This window comes from Semicossyphus pulcher, unplaced genomic scaffold, assembly GCF_022749685.1.
Source record: "Semicossyphus pulcher isolate SPU_LCO1_2020_fin unplaced genomic scaffold, fSemPul1.0.p SCAF_15, whole genome shotgun sequence".
Classification (NCBI taxonomy): domain Eukaryota; kingdom Metazoa; phylum Chordata; class Actinopteri; order Labriformes; family Labridae; genus Semicossyphus; species Semicossyphus pulcher.
Window position 1 is genome coordinate 20117969 of NW_027211659.1, and position 23704 is coordinate 20141672.

Consider the following 23704-nt stretch of genomic DNA (forward strand, 5'->3'; position numbering starts at 1 on the left):
CTGAATTATCATTCAGCAGGTGGCTCTGTTGCTGTGTCCCCACCACCAGGTAATGAATGGTGTGGCCTTCCTGCACACACAAGGAGGGCAATAATCTCCCATCAGCCACCTCCCTTTGCACAGCAAGTAAGGCTTATCAGGTCAGTGGCTATGTGAACTATGGAAATATAACAACTCTGCTGTTTGATCCCTGGTTGAATAGGCAGATTGGACAGCACACATACTGTCACTTTAACATACAGTTCTATTATAGGACTATACTGGATAGTTTAAACCACTTGGGATAAAAACGATAAGGTATGTTGTGATCAGCCGTGGTCTAAGAAAAGGACACAAAGTGGAAATAAGCCCCCTTTATTCAATATCGATTTACATTTTATATAAAATTACTTACATTTATTACATTTCTTCAAAATACAAGCAGCCAAACAACATACAAATCAAATACAAAATTATAAAATTTCTTATATTTATCATCTCCCTTTCTGAAATAACAGATGTGTTTTATAATAACTCTTCATAACCTTTTTGTATCTGTGGTAAATCTCTTCCTTGTCTACATCTTTACCATCTGTTGACATATGAGACCTAGAAAAATATGGTATTCAGTATCTGTCTTTTCAGTGTACAGTACAGGATCTGGGAATCTGATCGGAGAACATTCAAGGTGGGCTTCAATCTCTTTCATCAAAAGATAAGTTCATGTGGTATATTACTGTCAAAACAAGGAAGATGGAGCTTGAAATCGGTGGAAATATAAAAGACAGAAGACCTATGGAGTAACATACTGCGTGAGAAAAGATCATGTTGATATGGCCTTCACTGGAAATCCAGTCAGAATATTAAAAAAAAAGACAATAACTTGAAATTATCAGGCTTCACATCTTCAGTTGTGAAGCTCCGTGGTCCGTTCATTATATGGCATATATTAAAAAAAGAAAAAGCCTTAGAAATAACCAACTCCCCCCATCTCTATCATACTTACATTTGTTCAGAAAAATTGAGCCAACCTGCTTTCATTGCCTTCACAAAAACGACACAGCGTCCTTATTCCACTTAAACTAGAAACAGTTATGGGTACAAATTTAGCACTGCATTTTAAGTTTTAAACTGTGCACAAGTGTGGCTTATGGTGTTAATAAAGTTTTTGCAAATCAGCAGCTTTACTTCAGTGTCATAGAGTACACAGTGTAGCACTGTATAACTTATGTTTGACAAACATTAGAAAGCAAACATTGAATGGAAAATAAAACTCTTCAGCACACCAACAAGGACATTATGCTGATGCTAACCAGCAAAACCTAAGAGCCTCATAGGAAATAGAAAGGAATTTCCTTCTTTGTATTATACATTGTACACTGTGGTAAAAAAAGAAGTACAAAGTGTAAAGTTAGGCTATGCGGCGGTTTCATGAATTGTCCCCTCTAGTTTCTTTGGGAGTAGCTCTCTCCTCTCGTCAATACTGATGACTGGCTTCCGGCAGTTTTGCCCGTCGATATATATCTTTGCATACACTGGATTGGAGTAGTTCATGGGCTGGAGAAAGGAAAATGATGGAAAATATATTATTATATGAATATTATATGAATTTATTTACATAAATTCCTACTACAGTGAGAGTTTTAAATGTGCATTCACGGATTTTGGGGCACTTGGTGTCAGTGGAACAAGCTGAGAACACAAAATCTGACGGTTAATCTTCAAAAGTTGTAGTGCCTAAATTAATCAGATCCCTCAGAAACGAAACAATATACTGTACATGTCATGTTTTATGCACTGATGAATGTAATCCATATGAATTCTGGGTCTGAGTTTTGGTCTCCACCAAATCTTGAGAAACATACCTGCTCTAAAGTAACATACTGTAAAATCAGTTTTTTTTCAGGGCTTGTTTGATGAAAACAGCTGCTTGCTGCCTCTGAAAACAAGCTTAATAAGAGCAGAGTTTGAGTTTGAGTTTGCATAAAACCACCACAAGGATCTAAAATACAGCAAAACCCTTCATAAAGGTGAAAGGACAAGCTGAGTTACGTGATGATTTCATCACTACAAGTAACTGCTGTTTCAAATCTCACAGGGCCATTTGAATTTATGTTTATACAAGAAAATATTGATTAGTGCAGCTTTAAATAAAGTTCACTGTGATTTTCAAACTTTGACTAAGTGGGTTTAAAGCTGAGTTTAAACTTGCTACAAAGAAAAGCACAGAGAGATACTCATGCATACTGTAAAGCAGATAGCAACAGCACAGTAACAGACAGCAACATGCAGAATGAAGCCAATTCAAACATACAGCCGTGCAAGCACAGTTTTGTTTTCTGCCTAAAGTCTAAAGTCAAACAATAGTAGCTTTATTAGCTTTTTCTGTCACAACTTTCCTCACACCATGAGAAAATTCCACTTCAGACATCTTACAAAACACTTGTTTGGAATGCTTTCTAGGTACCTGCAAAGTGAAGACTGCATGACTACATGACAATGATTTATTTCTTGAGAATGACATAAAAAGATGTTTGGGAAATTCACCTGTCCAGGGATTACTTCCTTGGGCACAGAATTCATGCCCAAGGTGTGAGGGTCACTGGATTTTACACACCAGCCCTGCAAAACAACAAGCACTCCTTCTGTTTACAGGGGAAACTTAAATTCACTGTTAACACCGAGATGTTCAACACATAATAAAGCATGTTCATTTTCCTGAATAAACAAAGTCCAGTGGGGCATAAAACTGCATGGAAGTCTGCAAGTAGAGAATTGTAGTGTAGAACACACAGAATACAGAAGCTAGTTTAGATTCAAGACGACATGCTTCTGTTGAAAATCAGTCCTGATTGGACTAACAATAGCAAATGTCAAAGATGGCAGGCAAAGAAGCAATAGCATTCGGTTTAAAGCTCTAGCAGGTGAGCTAGATAACAATATCAGTAAAGGTGTTATGATTCATTTGATATGCTGAGCGTTAGTGTAAGGTTGAAGGCCACAAACAGAATAAATCACCAGCCAGATGAAAAGTCCTCCTGGTTCATGGCAGCTGTACATTCCATTTGTTTTATCCTAATGCTAGATATCACATTGTGATAGTTATTGCAACAAGAACCCAACACAAAATAATTTTTATAAAGGAGGAAAATAGTCTAGAATTGGGATTTGTTGGAAATATTGGAAGTACATTTAACCATTTACGGCAGTAGTAACTGAGTAGGTTTAGGTGGCTTAAAAAAATACACACACAAAATCCATAAATGCTTAGGCCCAGGTTGCTGCTATGCTTGTAATATACTGGCGAAAAAACCCTAAGAAATAATAGAGACAACATGTAAAATAATTTCTTGTCAAAACAAGGAACTTTTTTTGGTATAAATGAGAAAATGGTAGCAGCAATACACCTCAAAAAAAGAACTAAGCCATTACATTTCCTTTTCAAACTGAGAACTTGTTTGTCATTGGCAATTGATAGTTTAGCATACAGTTTCGAAAAGCCAACCTTGTGAGGGTCTAGTGTGAAGTTGGGTCGCAGCAGGCTGCCTGCATCAGCATGGTTGTCATGGTCCACTTCATACATGTTGTATGACGGGTTCCCAATCTCCACGTTTATCCCTCCGTTTGTCATGGGCTGCCTCTGGACACGTTTTCCCCTGAGGTGTGTGTGGAGCCATCCATCAGTAACATGATACACAGCAAACAGGTCAATGTGCTGTACAGCTGTGCATGGCTCAACGTAACAAATCGCATTACACTGTTTGGAATACTTAGAGTACATAACCTAAAAGATGAATTACAATGAAAGGCTTTGTGTAGAGGTAAGGTGTCCTGCTAAACATGCTGAAACAATCAAACTTTACATTTATAAAACACAGATGTCAAATATCTCCAAAGCTGTGTGATGTTGAACCTACTAGTCATCTGTTGCTGCTTAGAAGCCTCTTTATTTCTTGATTTATTTTACTTACCTTTGCCTCTGTCTGCAGATGTAAACACCTGCTACCACCATCACAATCAAGACTACCAGCAGGACCAGAGGCACAATGATAGCTATGCTCCCTGAGAGACACACAGAGGAGAGATGGTGTGGAGAGATGAGAAATGATTGAAAAGAACAGAGATTGGTTCAGATAGTGACACATGGTATGTAACCATGCCTGACTGGGGTTTCAAAGAATCCTGAAAGATATATATTTTTTCCTTGGTCTTGGTTGCTTGCACAATTCAATGCATTTACAGAACAGCTGTCCGGTATATAAAGGCGACACAGTGGTGTGTATTTAAAGGTATAGATTTTCAAAGAGTTGCATACATTTGAACACCAGCAAAAGTCTTGGCGAGAAAATGAGAACTGGAATAAATCCCAAAAGTTATTTGATACGTAGAGCTCTGACACAGAACTATATGTTGTTGTTTTTTTAAGATTTTAGATTTAAGCGTACACTGAAACACATTTTAAGACATGACATGTCACATAACTGAAATCTGAACAGCAGCTCCGCTAATTCAAATGAGGTAAACCTGCTGAATAAAGGCTTTCCTTTCAAATACTGCAAATGGCTAAGTTGGATGAATATCAGTAATTAGGAAGTTTTGGTGCCAATCAGGACCAACTACAAAAGTGTGGCTTGAGTTGGAATAAGTTTAAAGTTTCCTGTTACAATTTGTGGATGTTTCAAATTGTGATGATTTTAGAAGAACACACAATCAAGCATCATTCTATTTAAATGTAACTGGGGCAATGTAAAAAATAATGAATACATTTATTTATACAGGAAATTGTCAGGTTTTATAATAAGGAAATTCGTTGGACTCACCTCCGCTAGTATTGTCTGATCTGCTGCTTTTAGGGGCCGGTCTCTCACACTGTGTTCCTGCCCAATTGGCTGAACATCTGAAGGAGGTCAAAACATAGTAAGAAAAAAACAAACAAAAACAAACCACCATTAGAATATTTTCTAGCAAATAGACAGCTGAGAAAACAACTTTATATAATGAACTACAGTATGATGTGACCGTGGCTTACATATACAACAAATTATGATTCAGTCTTGCTATGAAGTGCTTTGATCCAACACAAACAAAACACCACCTGGAGAAAGGGCACTATGTACATGGTGGGTCCATAAACAGTGTGTGTGAATTTACATGTTGAATATTCAGTGTAGGAAAAAATCAAAGAATGACAGCGGGACAACAAGTCGTCATCTCATTTGTGTTCCAATGGGATCCGATGGGCGTGATGTATGACCCTTGTAAGAGGAGGTGATATCTAATTTCACACGACTGACGCAGATGGGTCTGTAAAGCATGGGTGATCTGGTAGGTGCGACTGGATGATAACAGAATGAAATTACTCTAAATTACATGCACTCTAAGAATCAGAATCATCAGGCTACATATGGGAAATGAATCACTCTTTGAAGGAAAAGTCACATTGACATGAATTTTAATGGAAAAGAAGGGGCAACAGGGAGTTTTTATCTCCTTTGGGAGGCGTTAACCATGAAAAGACTAATAACTCAAGAAATAAAGAGTTTCTTTCAACCTGTGTTAAAGTCATTTAAGATACACACCAATTGCTGATGAGATGTTCGGCCAAGTAATTTATACACATAAACGATCATATTCAATTTTCCATCATGCACAGGTTGCAAATGCACAGTTTCCCCGCCCAATTGTTGTGTGTTGGGTGACGACTGCATGAGATGGGTGGATGGGTGTCAGTGAGGGGCAGCAAAGGTACAGACCCATGCAACAACTGATCATGTATTAAGTGCCACTTCAGCTAATAACTGCGCAAAATAAAATAATACAAATTTAGCTCTTTGTGAAGGATGGTTTAAAGTTAAAAAAACATTATTGTCTTAATAAACTGTGCTGTTTCAGCTAATGCTACCACTAATGGTAAAAATAATAAACTATTATGAAAGGGATAGTCTATTTGCTTCCTTTTTAAAGTAAAAGTATGTTAGAGATTCGAAGGTACAGTAAGCAGCTGGTTAGCTTAGCTTAGCACAAAAAGTAGAAACAAGGGAAAAAGCTAGCCCTGCTCTTTCCAAGGGTAACACAATCTGCTGAACTACACTTCATAATCTTACTAATTAGCATGTTAAAGCTTGTTTGTTTAATCTGTACAAAAAGCAAAGTAAAAATAATACAGACCTTTTGTGCTAAATTATTTCCTTTCAAAGTAGTATTTCTCACTTTTGTTACCTTTGGACAGCTGTTGTCCAACCCTTCCAGTCTTTATCCGACCTATGACTTTACTCGCCAGTATTCATTCATGAAATTATTATTATTAATATAAAGTCGTCTTGAGGTAATGAGGTATAATGTTACCTTTAAAAAATACTATTACTACAAAAAAAAAAGAGTGAGTGAGAAAACATTTTCTCTCCTGTTCAGAAAACAAAAAGTGCAACAGTTAGTGTTGCTTGTGACAATACGTGCAAAAGCTCCAAGGGCAACGCAGTGTTTGATTACAACTTAACAAGCTTACTAATCACTGTTAGTTCGTTGACCTGTCATCCTGGTAGCCAGGGAAGTGTGACAAAACACAGTTTAATCCAATGTGAAAGTCAAATATTACGCTTTACTGAGGACAGATAGAAGTCACAACCAAGTGACTAAAAATAATTGAAATTATTTCTATAGTTTACCAAAAAGGAATAAAATGTGATATAAATCTAGTGAAATAATCATCCCTGGGCACTTCAATTTTCATGTTATTTTAAATATCTATTTTTAACCTATTTGGAATTATCTTTTGACAAGTTCTTTTTTCACACTTATTACATGATAAGTTGCTACAAGGCTGCACTGTGAAAAACATCCTACATACTGGACTGAGGCTGAAATGGAGCCAGATGGAGTTGAGGTGGGGGTGTGGACAAAGGGGGTGAGTGGGCTCTGAATACAGCTGGAGAGGTGAGAAGGACCTACTTGCAGCGTGGTTTGTTAAGAGCTGTTAATGTGCACATCCCCTCATTCTGACAGAAGTAATCGCAGGGGTTGGCCAGCTCATCACAACGTTGGTTCTTGAACCCTGACGTGCAGCTGCAAAAAATTGTGTTTGGAGTGACAAAAGGGCCCAGAGAATGTATATTGTTGAACTGAAGGCTGCTTGATGATTGGAGACTGACACACTTATCCCTTTCAGTAGCTTTGCTCATAAGATGTATTAAGTCAGTGTTGTGTCTGCATCGAGTTAATAAGCAAATCAAATAATATGAGAATAAATCAATTTCACTGCTCACAGTTTGAGAGGAACACCTGCAAGAGAAGACTGTTAGTGGTCTCACTTCTGAGATGTGTATTTTCTTAAACAATAAATATGTGATTGCAATAAGAAAGACCAAAAACAAACATTTGTTGTCAACTGATTACACAAAAAAAATCATACAATAATTATACAAAAAAATATTCCAAATAGCTGGGAATAACAAAATGAGCAAGATGTTTTAGAAATACAACCATACATGTACATTTAGGAAACACAATTTCCATTGGAAACACCATTTCCAATAAACCAATAGAACTGTGAGGGCTGAAAGTCAAGGTACGACAAAAGAGACGTGTCCATGGAAAACTGCTTTGGGGAAAAAAATGGTGACTTTTTTTAATGCTGTAGGTGATAATAATTTATTACTGTATACCTGAGGAACCTTAAGTAAATTGTTTCAAATGCTCTAAACCAATATTGGAAATTATTGAAACTTGTTAAAAGTGAAAGATTGTCAAACATGTAAAAGAGAGATTTTGGACATCTCTTACTAAACCAAACTGTCACTGTCAAAATAAAACCTTGAGATGAATATGGAACCTATTCGAACTGAGGTCAATTGTATACTTAAGCAGTATCACAAGAGGGAGTGATTTACTGAAAATCATCACTTGATTTGGCCATATGCACAAGGCCACAGACCTCTGTGTGATTCAGTGGTACCAGCTCAATTAATGTAGACATACGCTGTCTGCTGTAATTTAAATGAACAGTATTTAGAAAATGTGTCTGAGGTAGATTGATACACACAGTGAAAAGTCCCAGAGAAGTTGTTCTATAGTATCAGCACTCCTGGAATGTCTCTTGTCCAATCAGATTACTCGGTTGAGAACATACACTACCAGTCAAAAGTTTGGACCAACTTTCCCATTTACTTGTATGAGAAAATGTGTCCAAACTTTTGAATGGGAGTGTATTGTTTGCCAATTCTGTAAAGACTCCCTTTAAGAGCTCTAGAATAGATGGCAGACATGTCAAAGTGACAAGTACACTGTACCCCACCAAGAACATCTTTGGAAGCTGAGGAAAAAAAACATTCCTCTGATATTGTGAGCATGTAATCCAAAGATTCCAAAGAGCTTCTCAGCCCAGGTAAGTAATGCTTCAGATATAAAATATTATTGTAGTTTACTGCTGCCTGATGTTAGTTAATTGACCCAACTAGCCGAGGCAGTAATTGAAGGACTGGGATTGTATGCAATTTCGAGGGAAAAAAAGATCTATTGTATTGATTAAATGTTTTTTAAAATACGATTCAAATAATTCTAGGTCAATGCTAGGGATAGGCAACTTTGGAGAAACAAAGTACAGTAAAATAGCTTTTAGAAGTATCAAACCAAAAAAATCCCAGCCCTTGGCTTCAGGCCTCCCTCCAAAGATGCTTTCTTAAACCTCTGAACCCACATTGCCAGACTACAAATGGAGTTCATTAGAGTGCATTTGAAGAAGGGTGCATCTTAGTCTTAGCTGTCACTGCTTACTGTACCCAACTACCCTTCTCTGCCATTTACAGCATTAACAAAGAATAACTACATACACACAAACACAACGAGATTTGAAGTAACAAGAATAAACTAACTAACAGAATAGAAGAGCACTGTTAAAATCAGTGTAAGATTTTGAATTGCTCTAAGGGGACTATTGTTTAAAGTTTTAATGTGTGATGTTAAACACTCCTGAGGTTTGCATGAGTGCACAAAAACTAATTCCCAATTGAGTTTGCGCGCTTGACTTTGAGCACTAGCCAATCACTTGATAGAATCAGAATATGAGTATGGGACAAGTTTAATAGGAAAGTGACATATGTTGGGAGGTTGCCAATAAGGGGTCTATATATAAACAGAAACAACTGCTTATCTTATCCTACTGCTAGAAATGTCCACCCAACCTTTCATACAGGATGCATTGATTTCAGGGGCTAACTTTACAGTATCAGAAAGGCAATACAGAAATGTATCATCCGCATAATGATGTTAATAATGATATAATACTTTTCAAATAACCAAATAGAACCAACAATAATGAAAATGTTTATTTTATAGCTGAGTCTAGTGAGCTAGTCCCTTAAGGTAGGCAGGTAGTTGGGTATAAAGGCAGGTAGGACTTTGTTCAAATCATTATATGCAGGTTAAATGAAATGATTTGACAGGCTTATTACCCAGCCTAGCTCATATGATTGCAAGGACTTGAATGTTAACCATGCCACTCATATCTTTATTGCAGTACTCATGCATAACGGAAATCTCCTCAAACGTTGTGTTCAATGCATGGATTATCTTTACAAATGAAGCAGCTCCGCTCTGCAAGGTTTCCGCTTTGGGAAGGCTATATGAAATATACATTTACTCAGAGTATTAAGGTCAAACATTAGGATTTCTTAACACAGACATATCCATCATCTCACATAATCTCTGTTCTTTGCAGCAAACAATAAAGCACATTATCAGAATCTGTTAACCTCATGGACTACGATGGGATCATTTGCATAGAAATTGATTTTATCCCCTGGAATTTGTGAGTGATGACCGCAAATTTCCATTTTACTATGTTGGACAATGGGCAGTTTAAAAAATAGAGAGTTGGCTTTTGAAATGGATTTCCAATTTCCTCCTTGAAGATATTTTTAATACAGCAGTGCATGTGATTATAGCTGAGGTGGTATTAATCCATGGCAGCGCTTTCAGAAGTGTTTCACAATGATTTCCTTGCATCCGCCAGTCAAGCTTTTCTTTGTTACAAGTTTCTGACATTGAATCTCATGGCATGTTCTACTGACACATACCTCAGCTTCTTTTTTTTTTAGCGAGCAAACATCTAAAAGCTACTATTGAAGAGTGTCAGAGAGGCCTGACATCATTTTCTTAACTGCAAGGAGGAACAGTGTGATGTGTTCAGAATGGCAGACTTGAATGGGTTTCTTATCTGCCTAAAAACCTTAAGCCACAGTGAGGTGTCAAACAGTGCAAGATGGTGTACTGGCACTCAGCCCCCTGCTGTGCCATGCCTTCAACATATTGACATCAAACCGTCCCTCAACTTAAGGATTTCTTTCCAAAGGAAGACATCTATCTTGCACTGTTCACCACACAGGAAAATGGTACCCCTCGGTGATCTAAGGCCAGGCTTTCTGGGGCACAGAGCCAGCATTTGGATGGAAACAATAAGAGTGTGAATGATAGTGGAGAACATTCAATTTTTCCCCACTTTCCTTCACCCATTAAGCAGTGACTTACTGACAGAAAGGCAGGCTGGTGTCGGGGTCCAGGTGACAGGTGCCTCCATTGTAGCAATATCCGTCACACAGCTGACAGCTCGGTGCTATTCTGCCATTTGTACAACTGGAGGGTGAAGAAATAATGGATTCTAGCGAGAAGCAAGAAACTATACTTTTACAAGGAGCATAAAATTAGTAGTGGTTCTGTCATGATTTAAATACTTTATAAAACAAGGACACTTCACCTGGCTTTTAATCCACTGACATAACCAGATCTGTACTGTAGTCCGTTTTTCCCAATACAATTTTCAATTTTAGTAAAATCAATTCTTGAAGCCTGCAGCCTTAGGATACAGCAAGTAAGAGTGGATAATACACCATGGAACTAATTATCTTCCATAAACAAAGAGGACTTTAAAACCCTAACATTACAAAATGGATGAGGGGCAAGAGTGAGCAGACTCAAAGAACTTACTTGCAAACCACATCTCCTGTTTCCTCGTTAATGAGGCATGGAGCTCCGTGACATCGAAGACACTTGTCCATCTCGCACTTGTTTCCCTCAAACCGGGCAGGACACACACACTCCACATAGCCACTGCTGGATAGCGTGCACGCCTTGGAGTTCACACAGTAGTGATGACAGATGTCTGTTCCACATTCAAAGAGAGAGAGGGTAGTGCTTAATGAGAAACTGGAAACATAGTTTAAGTTGATCTGATTGGAATTGTACATAGCTGTAATGGGACTTAATTATCCACATCAAATGGAATCTTAGCCACACATGAGAACATACCACCCCTTGGGTAGTCTATAGTAGGGATATACTAATGATGTTCAGTTTAAATTGTTTTCCCCACAAACAATTATGAAAAAGCAATGCAAAAGAAAATACATTATCACTTCAGCACAGAAACACCCAAAGGTTGTTTGATTGTAGTACTTTGACTTTCTTTATCTGTAAAGAGATGCAAATGTGGTGTTTGTACAAAGAAGATACTCTAAGGGGTTGTTTTTGTTCCACTCTGTTTGTGAACTGCTTAGTTCTATGGATTTAATGCATTATAACTGAATTTAAATCGTTGCTTTGTTATGATTGTTTTTGCGACGAGGCTTTAAAGGCTGATGTCAATCATATGAATTATGGCCAAGTGCATTTGCTTTGTTTGCTGCCAGCTAATGTTTGAAGAACTCACGGTAAAGACAACGGTCCCCAGTATATTCTGCCATACAGCGGCAGACTGGCTGGTTCCCATGAGTGACGTCGCATGTTCCCCCATTTAAACAGTAGTTGTCACAAATCCTCCTCTCACAGAAAGGTCCTGAGAAACCAACAGGACAGCGGCATGTAGGCTTACCTGGTCAAAGAAAGAAAGGAAAGATAAAAAGAGCTTGAAAAGACAGAAACCTACAAAGCATTGATCCTACTCTTAAGAATTGTTTGTGTAGATAATCTTGTTATAATCCTGTTGAATCCTCTGTGGTGTAGACCAACATTGTTTTCTGAAAGCTATCATTGACTTGCACTGATTGACATGTCACTCATTCACTTTCCTGCTGCTGTTAGTTCTCTAAGGTGCTTATGGCTTTTTGCCCCATTTGTTTTAAATATTTGACCCTTTCTGTAAAAAGAACATTTCCCTTTACTGACAGGTTATGTTAGCTTAGATAGTTAGATAGTTATCTATCAAATACAACCACTTCGGGTCAGCTTAAATGTAACATAAACCATCAATCTGTCAATCATATATACATGAAGCATGGAAATTATACTCCCACAGTCACCAAGACAGGTGGTGAATAGATGCAGGAAAAAATATCCAGTACTTTGATGAGAGAAAAGGCAAAGATCCATCTTTACATCCATCACTTTTAGACACATATGGGTCAAGGTGACTGCAGATTGGCACCAATGAGAGAAGCCTTGTTGCCCTTCTCCAGAGTTATGTCCTCCAGGTCCATCTAGGGGATCCCAAATCGCTCTTGGGCCAGACACAATATGCATATAATCTATCCAGTGTGTTCAGGGTCTGCCCACACTTTTTTTCCAAGTCAGACATGTCTGGAATATCTCTAACAGGGAGGGAGGTGTTTCGAAGCATCCTAATCAGGAACGGCCTCAAGCAGCTTCAACATGAGGGAGCAGAGGTTTGACCTAATGTTCTTTTTTTAATATTTAAAAATGTTCCAGTTTTTAAATTGTTTTCTATATTCCTATATAACAAACTTCAGCGAAAGACCACCATACTACAAGCTATGTTATCTCCCCTCCCCTTAAACAATTTGCCGATAGTGGATCAAACACAAGTGAACCAGTAAAACCTCTCAGTAAACTGCAAGTCAACCCAAAGTTGGTTTGAATAAAATAAATTTACAATAGAATAGATAAATTCATGATGATGTGTGAATATTTATCCTTGATGACACCTACAACCCAAAAGATGTTTCACAATCAAGATTCTGGTGGATCAGATCAGTACCTGATATGGTAAGCTTATCAGCTTTGGTATGCAGTCAGTATTAGGGGTGTGCATTTGACCGGTTAACCGACACTCTTAACGCTAAATTAACGGTTAACTGACAAGATTAAAATGTACTTGACAAGATTAAAATGTACTTTTTGGATTGGATAAAAGTCTTCTTTCGAAAGAACAGCCAGAGACTGACAACAAGCTCTCCATCATGTGCGCTCATTCTGATGCACGCTCTCCCTAATACTCGCAGAAACACACACACGCAACAAAGAGGTAAATTTATTATTATCCTCAGACATAAATACCTGTGTCACCGACAAACATGCCCACAGACACTAGTACACTGTCCAGTGTCCATTTTACGTACGCACGTGAGCATACAGCCGTGTCATCCAGCAGCAACAATAAGTAGATAAACATTTACAGCCTACCTTTCTTTGATGGTCAGCACGCAGAACTTTATTAAACATAAGATCCTGTCGATTCCTGATGACAGCATGTCAGGAGTTTTAAATAATTGAGTTACACTGCTGTGCCTCGTGCGTAAATGTTAAGTTTCGTTTCGTTCGTCAATATGTTAACTGGCTATGAAAACTTAAAATAAAAAGGCCAGGCCTACACCAGTCCTTATTATGTAGGAGACAGTTTGTCTACTGGTTTTGGTGAGGGAATAGCAACATGTAGACATGCTGTGGGGTTAGTCTGGTGCGCACTCAGTTGACTGTGAGACCCACACCAAAGAATACGCACTCAGACGGTACCATGATGTCCCAGGAGCTGAGATATGCAACAAAGCTTTGTTTTTTCAGTTATTTTCACTGTTTAACTGCTCGTTTCATTTTGCTGCCCTCTCAGGCTCAGCTCAGCAAACGGCAACAAATAGTGTGTTTCCCAAATATATATGTATATTAAAAAAACTGGTAATATTAACCGGTTAAAATTCTTAACGGTCGGTTAACGGTTAACCGGTTAAAGTGCACATCCCTAGTCAGATATAAGTGTGCCCCACTTTGTTGACTGGATTCATGAGCACTGTAGAAACTCTCCTTCCATTTAAATTTCACTCTGTGACCAACTTCACTGTTGAATCATATATAGTGAGTAGGAGCAAAATGTTATCAGCAGGTAGAAAATCATATCAATTTACTTTTCATATTCCCTTTTAAAAAGCCCATCATAATTCACTTACAGTTCTTTAATGGACAGGTAGGAGCATCAAGGCTGGCAGTGTACAGGAAAAGCAACAAATGTTGCTGCCCTGATGCACCTGCTTGCAAAGTAGTTAACCAAGTTGCCATGGATACATGTCCCGCTACGTAGGTCATACAACAATTACAATTTCACACTACGCAACTCCGTGGCTGGGATAATCTGGGTTTGAAATGTCAATCATTATGCCTCTAGCTACTTTGGTGCAAATTCCCCCACTCAGCTCTGTGTTTTTACTGTGAGGCTTTAACTCACAGGCTCCCAGAACTACCTATTTGTACTTATTGTAACTTGTTCAATTCCTTTAAAACCCAAACTAACAGTGGTGCATCATTTGTATGTATCATACACTAGCTAATGAAACATCACAATTATCAGCTTTACCATTGTATTGTATATGTAAATACAATACATGCATTGCACCTGCTTTTTCTTGCTGTATGTCAGTTTTAAAACCCAGATATGTTTTGCATATTTAATTACGACACGCACACTGGATACACAATAACTGTGCAGCATCTTGGAATTGTTAAGTCTATTTATCAAATCAAAGATTGCAGATGGAAGGCACATGTTGATCTCGGTGAATTACACTTAATTGATTAGTTGGAGAGGAGATCCTGCCTTCCTGCACACTTATTATAGCTATGGACTTTTTCTGTGGCTGTCAATAGACCTTTAACAAGAAACCTCCAATTTTTGTTAGGCACCTTCTGTGTAGAGCATGTGCCATCAAACTAAGGCAAATAAATAAATAAATAAATAAATAAAAACAATATGTTGTAGTTTTATAGGTATTGTGAATGTCAATTTACTTTCTTCTCAAGATTTAGAGTTTAAATCATTGTAAATATAAAGGGATGTAAGAAGCATCCTTTACTTTAACGAGACAGTTGAACATAAGTAAACCTAAAGAATGATTCAAATCGGTGAAAAGAAAAAGGAGTTGCGATACCTCCACCCCTTTCTAATGTGCTAAGGGCATCACTTAGAACTCACACCATTGTTTAGCTTCATCTTTAAAATGTATAACTACATTAAAAAGCATGAGAAAAAACAAAATCAACTAAAATTGATTATTTTACCTGAACTACACAGTACAATACGCTGCAGCAGAGATCTGAGCTTTAAATAAATCTAGTAAAACATTGCAAAACATGAACAGTTGTCAGTATCTATGGTTTAAATATGTGTATTTTTGCCAGCTGTTCCATTAGAGTGTAGGTACTTTAGTTAGGGGACAGAGAAGCAAAATTTAAGACACCTTGGGTTTTTATAGATACAACTGGAACATTTCCAGTCTCTAATTGATTGTGTAGTTGCTTTCAGTCCCCTTTTATCACCAAAGTGTAGACTTCAGGAGCCCATTCGACTATATTTGCTCCCTTGCTCATCATTTATCTGATATATGTTTGCCTTAAAGAGATGTGTTAAATGCAGCAAGACCTCTCTCTGTATAAAAAAATAACCAAGCAGCACAACAAATATTACAACACTCTTCTTTTCCTCTCAATTGTCCAGCATAAAAGGAATGCAATTAATCATCCAGTGTAGCATGTTGGACTTAGGGAATGAAGAACAAAAGGAGCCCTGCCTGAGGCACATCACATGATTTTGATGTTTGACACACAAATTCCACTGTATTTAAATAGCAGCAGAGATGATCCTGGCATCTTTATAAAGATTATATTACAAAGATATTATTTATTAAATATCAGTTTACTTCCTGTTGGACATACTTGCCAAAGCCAAATAAAAATTAAACAGATTTGTTTATATGCTTTAAAAATACAGATAGAGGCTGAAATTGTTCCCTATTTGAACGAACAAAAGTTTAATCAAAAGTATTCACTTCAAAAGCCCACATTTTTATTTCTTGAATAAGGCTCTGTCATTATAAAACATTTATGAGGAAACACAAATCACACCATTTGTATCACAGCATCTTTTTTTTATCTTCTTACAAATGGAAATGAAGATGTTGTGGATAATCGTTATGATGGGAAGATGATGCACATGATTGTAAATCAATGATACCATTTTTAATAGGGCTATAAGTCCTGATTCAATTCAACCCCTGGCATCTCAGCATATTCATATGAATTCACTAAATTGTGGGGAGGAACTGGTTGTTCCAGAACCGCGAAAGCATGAAAGAAGACATTGACATGATAGACGGTGGATACTTCAGCCTTATTCGACAGAAGCATCACTGACAAAAACTGCTCAGCTGGCAGATGAAACATGGCAAAATTGAGTTGAGGTGGGAAAGGCGTGGAAGTTTAAAGGAAGACAAATGTGGATGAATGACATCATGCTCTGGGTCAGTGTGCAGGAGGAAATGGGCAGGCAACTCTGAATTGAAAGTGTCTGTTTGTGGCAGTGACAGGCTTTTTCAGCAAGTTTGGTGTGCCTAGAGCTGAACATAGTCTGAACTTTGCAGCAGAATTACAAAACCCATGAACCATCTATTCACACATACTGGATTTAATTTGGACTGATGGAATATATCACAAATAATTTACAGATATGTGCCAGAGAGAGATAAATCAAATACAAAAACAGTAAGATCTGTGAAATACAATTCAACCTCTGCAGCCCTGCAGGATTTACAGGGAGAAATTCATACTGCAGATGTTGTTTGACAGTATATTTTCAAGTAGACTTACCCAGGGGTGATCCCATGCAGGTGCCTCCATTTAGGCAGTAGTCCGTACAGTGGTTGACCTCACAGCGCTCGCCTGAAAAGTCAGGCCAGCAGTAGCACCTCCAGTCTCCTTTCTCATTGGCTAAGCAGCGGCCTCCATTCTCACAGGGGGGACGGCACAGTTCACCTTCACAACAGCAAAGACCATCACTTACTGTGCGGTAGTGTATTGCAGACAGCAACAACTGTAGAGCTAGACTTTTTGAGCGAGTGAGCATGAACAAAAACTACATGCAGGAGGTTTGTTCAACCTTCACAAACACTAAAGCACCAGGATGTTTGTTGGTGCCAGCTGTGTACAACTATTGATGGCTCACATTTCATTTTGATGCTATATTCAAGTCAAGTCAAAGGAAGCAAGTGGCTGATGCTGTTAAAGACTGTTAACTAAGCCACACTGCACTCAATATTAAAGCTTTTTAATTATGCAACCAAAAGCAATTTCAAGTGAAGATGCAAAAGCAGGCCCACCTGAGATGATGACGTCACTACAGGTGCCATTGACCAGTACCTTCCCCTCTGGACAGGTGCACCGGGCACCCGTTGGGTTGAGCAGACACATGAAATCACAGGACATTCTCAGGCATGGATTTGAGGCTTTGGAGAGAGTAAAGAAGAGCCAAGAAGGTAATCAGTCTGGCCTGAGATGAGAAAGACCCTTTTGTTTGTGTAAAGTGTTTGTTCTTTCTCCAAGTAAAGCTATTTATTTCAAGTGTTTTAATTTCTATTTTGAAGGGTGTTACTTTCTCGAAGCCTAGAGAGGCACCAGAGTAAAGCATATAAATGACTTCACAACCTCATCTCCTGATTGAATAATCAACGACTGGTGAACATGTTAAGAAGTTCCTGTTGTCTAATTGATTAGCAGCACTTTGAAGTGCTCTTCTCACTGCCGCCGACAATGGGTACACAGAATAATGAAAACATCTCATGAAAAGTACTCTGAAACATTCAAAATCACAAACACTTGAAAAAAGATGGGTTGTGATAGGTCAAATACTAATAAATACTGATAATCAGAGTGTGCAAGCTATGAAATAGGTCTGGCACACAATAGTATCTAACAGAGCACTAAAGATAATAACTGTGTCCAAACTGTTTTTTTTTACCAAAAAAACAAAAAGTGATTTTTTTAATAATAAATGAATTAATTAAATTTGTCTGCAATTGCAATTTTCAAAGGTGATTAAGGTAGGTGCAGCGTTAACTTTTTTTGTTTTGTATGTGCCCATTTTGTGAGCATTACCATTAATGCTTTCAGTGTACATACTGGGGCATACTGTATACTCAAAATAATCAGTGCTCAGATTTCTGACATAATACATAAGGGTGAAAGCCCTGAACAAATATAAATGGTTGTTGGGGTTTTGCTGAAGACATCAAGCCTTCATGTCATAGCATTTTGCAGGCTGTGCACATCTTCTACCCACAGACTACACACTACACGGCTGGCCTAATGAGTCTCTGGGGAATGGAACAGCTGCCCTTAAAGTGAAAAAAAAACTGACCGAGACCGAGCTGTCTAATGCTCTATAACCATTAACACCAGAGATGTAACAAATAACTGAAGCTGGTCTACTACAAGAGGAAAGTGAGTGAAGAGACATGGTTGTATTGATTGACTGTGTCTGAGGAAACAGATGCGTTTTTTTTTAAGCTGCTCACCTGAAACAGTATCTCAAAGAGGGCTTCAATCAATCTTATCAGTCTCATCTTCAAAGAGCATCTGCTGTTTGTTTAGGCGTTTTTTTAACTAATTAGCTACTACTTCATTTATTATGCATATATAACAATTAATTATTATGTATAAACTATTTTAATCTTTTTTATTTATCATTTCATAATGACAAAGACTATTTCACAGTAAACTAATTGTTCTCCACTAATTACACAGCTTTAGTATACACCTCAACGATACCATATGTGCAAAATATGAAATAGTGGATGTTCTTTTGAGCTTCTTTTTTGTTGTTTTCGGCCTTACAATAGTTATCTGTCATGGTTTGTTCTGGCACAACTTGTCCTCACCTTATGTCCTACCTGAAATCCTCAGCCACAAATTAAATCACACCACATATTTCACGATATACATAAATGTGTGCCAGACTTAAAATAAGCTAAAACTAAAAAAAAAAACAAGTTAACTAGAGTCATAATTATACCTTAAACCAACCACAAACTAAATTGGCACCCAAATGTAGAAATTTAATCTAGATATAAATGACAGCAATAACAAATGTCAATTGGAAAGATATCATTATCTTGTTAGTGTCCATCCTGGGTTTGAAATCTCTATATTTCCACTCTGTAACTCCTCAAAAGAAATGATATGACTGTAATATGAATGCTTGACACTCAACTTACCATCTTGCTGTTTGTAACGGTGGGAGATCAAAACATTTGTGGCTTTCTCCATCCCCAAATTGAGAAATTCTACTGGTTGTTTGCCATACTTGTGAATTTTGAAGACCTCATGCTTTAGTCCCGTTCCATAGATGTAGTCTTCAAATATATCAATTCTGTATGGCTGTGAAATTCCTGTAAATCCATCAGAGAACAGATGAGATAACATCAGGTAACCTCAGAACACTTGGGAAAGTGGGAAAACAAGGTTTGTATCCTGTGGCAGTGTTTTTGTTGCAATTATTTGATAAAAAGTTGGGGAAACCAAAGTGCAGCATGAATAGTGTGTGTTTAAAAGAAGTTGGGCTTTGATTTCCACTTTGCTTTACCGTTTCTGTCACTGATTGTCACCAGAGGGTCTGAGCCGTCCAATCTCATGCTCCCTATCTGTGAGAGCTCAGGATCTGCCCAGTATAATCGTTGGTTGAAATAATCAATGGCCAGCCCTGTGGGAGGAAGAAGAAAATACATTTATTTACCTGACAAATTACAAAGGAATCATCATGGAGTCCCTCAACGCAGGAGACCTTGAGGTCAGAAAAGCTATATGTGTAGCAGATCAACGCGATGTTGAGAATGGGTTTCATTTGTTTCTATCTCCCTCTGGCTGTTTGCATTCAACATTTGTTTTGCTTGTGTCAATATAGCATATTAGATCAAGCCCCTTGCTGTGCACCTTGTTGGGGCGTTTAAATAGGTTTGCGTTTTCCCCCAAATGATGAATTTCTCTTTCTGTGACCAACGCAGAGCATTGGTCCCTTGAATTAAAGGAGGCCAAAGCAGCTCTTCAAAACTAGATCAGCCCTAAGTGTCTCCCTGTAGACACACCAAGAAATTTCGAGTGGCTGAAAAGTATTGCTTACTTTTATATTTCCTTGGTGTTATTTCATCATCTCTTTTGCTACCATAATGACACCCCAACCTCTAAAAGCAAGTACATTAGTGCAGTGTTACTGCACTCACCTATCTATATATTATATACAGTCTAATTATAAACATGTTTATTCACCATGGCTATATGGGTCACAAGATACTTCATACTAGAGAACACTTGTTCCTATGGGTATCCATTCAGTTCTACAACCAATGCGTCTAATGTCACTAAATGAAATATACAAAGCAGGTTACATGTTTCTGTTGCATTTTTTCAGCTTAAAGTTCGAACCTGCTCTTGTAGAAATAGTATTAGCTATAGTAAGCTATTTCAATATCTTACAGTGTTTTGTCTACCCCTTGGCCTGTTATGAATTACAGAGACTTGTATGCATCAAATGAGTAACATTGGTTTATTGCCGCCTCTTCGGTGATGAAATAACACATTCTTTGAATATCCAAATTTGTTCTATGGTATGGCTATGGTATATATGAGATACGAGTTGTTTCTATGTGCAGAGTTAATCTACATGGTGACGATGATATCTAAATTCAGAGGTTAGAATTATTCAAAGACAGTTCAACAAATTATAACTGGAAGATTGATGTTTTCAAAATCAAAATGGTAATTATGACGAAGTAGCATTAATCTGTAGCAAAACAAATGTATATTTATTTTTTTTCGTTTTTACTAAAATAGAATATAATTTCTTACTCTTTACCCTCACTACTTCATCATTCTAAACATTGTGTGATTATTTTTAGCTCAGTAACTATAAGTGTAATCATAGAGTCTTTAGCGTATATATATATATACTGCACATATTTCTTACTTCTACTTATATTTCCAATATTTCTTCATGCTTCTCTCTGTATCAGAGCAACTGTAACACCCAAATTTGCCCCGGGGATAAATAAAGTATTTCTGATTCTGAACTGCAGATGTGTTGCCTACAAATTGAAGATGGTGATTCGTTCTTTTGAATCTGTTGATCTGCGCACAGTCTTTAATCAAGTCACTGACTTCCTGTCCAAGAACAATCTGTTGGACCCAAATCAGTCTATAAAACATACATTTAGATGAATGTTTTTTGAATCTTAACACGATTCTACATAGAATATAATACATATCTTTCAAAAAAAAATCTAAAAACATATATATGTTAAATAGACCACACTGGGGGAGTCTGACTGGGACAGTGTGAAAAAAAAAAAAAAAAATACTATGATGTGGTATTAAAGTAATTCTTTCTCCCTATTAAACAAAAAATAAGAATGTTAAATGGATGGACTGCACTTCTATAGCGCTTTTCTACTCTTCCGACCGCTCAAAGCACTTTTACACTACATGTCACATTCACACATTCATTCACACACTGATGGCAAAGGCCTAAGTGCCAGTCTCCAATCAGTATCTAAGCATACACCCGATGAATATGCCTTTGGGAGCAATTTGGGGTCAGGGTCTTGGTCAAGGACACTTCGACATGTGATTGTAGCAGTCAGAAATCGAACCCTCAACCTTCCGATTGAGAGACGACCAACTGTACCACTGAGCCACAGGGGCGGTGGTAGAATTGAAATGTAGATCTTTGTGATGAGTCTAATCATCACAATGATAGAGTGAGTTATATCTGGAACAAAGCACATACATCTTCATTAGTCATAGAGGGGATTTAGAAAATTGCCAGGATTGCTCTTGATTGTCCCAAGAAATACGCCACGTTACGGAAGCTATATACTCTCAAAATGCCGTTTCAGTTCGACTTCGAAGGTCTCACACACGAAAAGCTGAGTGAGGTCTTTGAGAAGCTTGAAGTTGCAAGGCTTGACCCACTCCTCTGACACACCCCGTTTTACTGTATCTGTTCCAAGTTGACGGATAGTTCCTTACATATGCAACGTTTGAAACCATGCCTGTCTTAATACATGCTTTTGAGACTACACTGAAGTTACAAAGCAATGGTGCACAGCCATGACTGTTGACTGCATATTACGCTCCTGTTATGCCTTGGAACGTATAAAAAAAACAACAACTGGATGTGTTAGCAAGGTTAAAAACTAGATTTTCATTAGATGGGTCTTAAAGATATCAAAGTAAAAAAAATATACAGCAAAGTAAATAATTTATGAAATACCTACCAGTGGGTCTCCTGAGATTTTTCTCTAAGAGCACTCTGCGTAAGGAGCCATCCATGGCTGATTCCTCTATATGAGAATGATCACCTATTACACTCCAGTACATCATCCTGCAACAGATAAAAAGAAATAGACTGTGTGTATAGGAATATGTCTTCGTACTAATAAACCCAAATGAATGACTGCATATGCCAATAGATCAAGAACATGAAACTTGACAATATTTATTAAGGTGTAAAAAGGTAAAGAAACAAAAAACAAAAACAAAACAGGTATCTTAAACCTAGTTTGGCCTGATAAAAAACAGGTACAATTGTTACATTAAGCAACAGCTAGCACCATTGTCTTAAAATGAGGCTAAGTTTAGAAAAATTTAACATCAGTAAAGCTAAGCTAACAATAAGTACATTTGTCTTAATCTTGAACATTTATGTTTCAATATGTAGAAAAAAAGTGGCAAGCATCAGTGATGCCTAATCTTTGATGACATTGAACACGGGACAAAAGTTAAAAACACAGGACAAATATAAAGCTATGATAAAAAAAAAAAAATAATATCTTTAATTATTATTAAAACTGTAAACCTGTAAAATAAAAGGCAAATACCAATATCCACAACACTATCCAAACAGCAAACAAACAGCAGTTGCTGGGATTATGTGGAAATCTGTCTGTGGTTACACTGCTCTACATCTTAAAAACCAAAGCTACACTGAAAAACATAATTTGCTAAGACACTAATATGATATATATTCATAATTTTCTCAGTTTTTTTGGAAAATGTGCTATAATTTAACATTCAATGCTACTGCTATATTCTGAAATAAGGCTATATACACAGGAATTGACAGAAAAATAACAAATTGTTCTAAAAGTAAGTTATCTGGAGATTTCTGTGCTTGTACTTAAAGAAAAGATTGGCCTGCTTAAAGACAGAAAGGAAATCTCAGGCAAATACATGTCTCTGCCAAACTTATGTTCAAGTTCACTACCATCTGTAACAGTGTTGTACAACAGCTCAAATGACTTGGGGTGTGTTTCCCACATATGAAAATGGATTGTCTTCTTCTCTACTTCTGTACATGATTGCTGAGCTGTGTTAAGATTGACATTAAGATACTGAATTCCCTTTGATAATCATCTGTTTTCAATATGTGAAGACATGAAAAAGAAAAAAAGCTTAGAATAAGCAGTTTTGTATTTGTCAGTGTTAATCAAACTGCTTTGTTATTCTGGTAATTCAAGTTCTAAGGATAAAGTTACTCAGCACCAGTAATACAATCTCATTTACAATATCTTATTTATTATGAAGGACCAGAAACCTGGCATATAAACTAACTAAACTAAAACTAAAATATTGATGGACAAAAAATTCACATTTTTTTTTCTTCAATTAAGATACTAATCCTAGATTTCAC

At 37.3% G+C, this 23704-nt stretch overlaps 1 protein-coding gene across 1 annotated transcript in view; it reads right to left on the reverse strand.

Moving 5' to 3' along the window:
* Nucleotides 1-353: 353 nt before the first annotated feature.
* The window catches only part of lrp1bb (low density lipoprotein receptor-related protein 1Bb), a 274477-nt gene continuing 251126 nt past the window's right edge, over nt 354-23704 (reverse strand). Inside the window, exons 79-92 of the mRNA XM_069662704.1 lie at nt 22290-22396; nt 19604-19720; nt 19236-19409; nt 17343-17468; nt 16834-16998; nt 11678-11839; nt 10957-11131; nt 10501-10605; nt 6928-7041; nt 4800-4876; nt 3951-4041; nt 3485-3635; nt 2527-2601; nt 354-1536 (exon numbers count right to left, since the gene is read on the reverse strand). Of these exons, the coding sequence (XP_069518805.1) occupies nt 1396-1536; nt 2527-2601; nt 3485-3635; nt 3951-4041; nt 4800-4876; nt 6928-7041; nt 10501-10605; nt 10957-11131; nt 11678-11839; nt 16834-16998; nt 17343-17468; nt 19236-19409; nt 19604-19720; nt 22290-22396 (1780 nt within the window). The 3' untranslated portion in view covers nt 354-1395. The remainder of the gene's footprint in view (nt 1537-2526; nt 2602-3484; nt 3636-3950; nt 4042-4799; nt 4877-6927; nt 7042-10500; nt 10606-10956; nt 11132-11677; nt 11840-16833; nt 16999-17342; nt 17469-19235; nt 19410-19603; nt 19721-22289; nt 22397-23704) is intronic.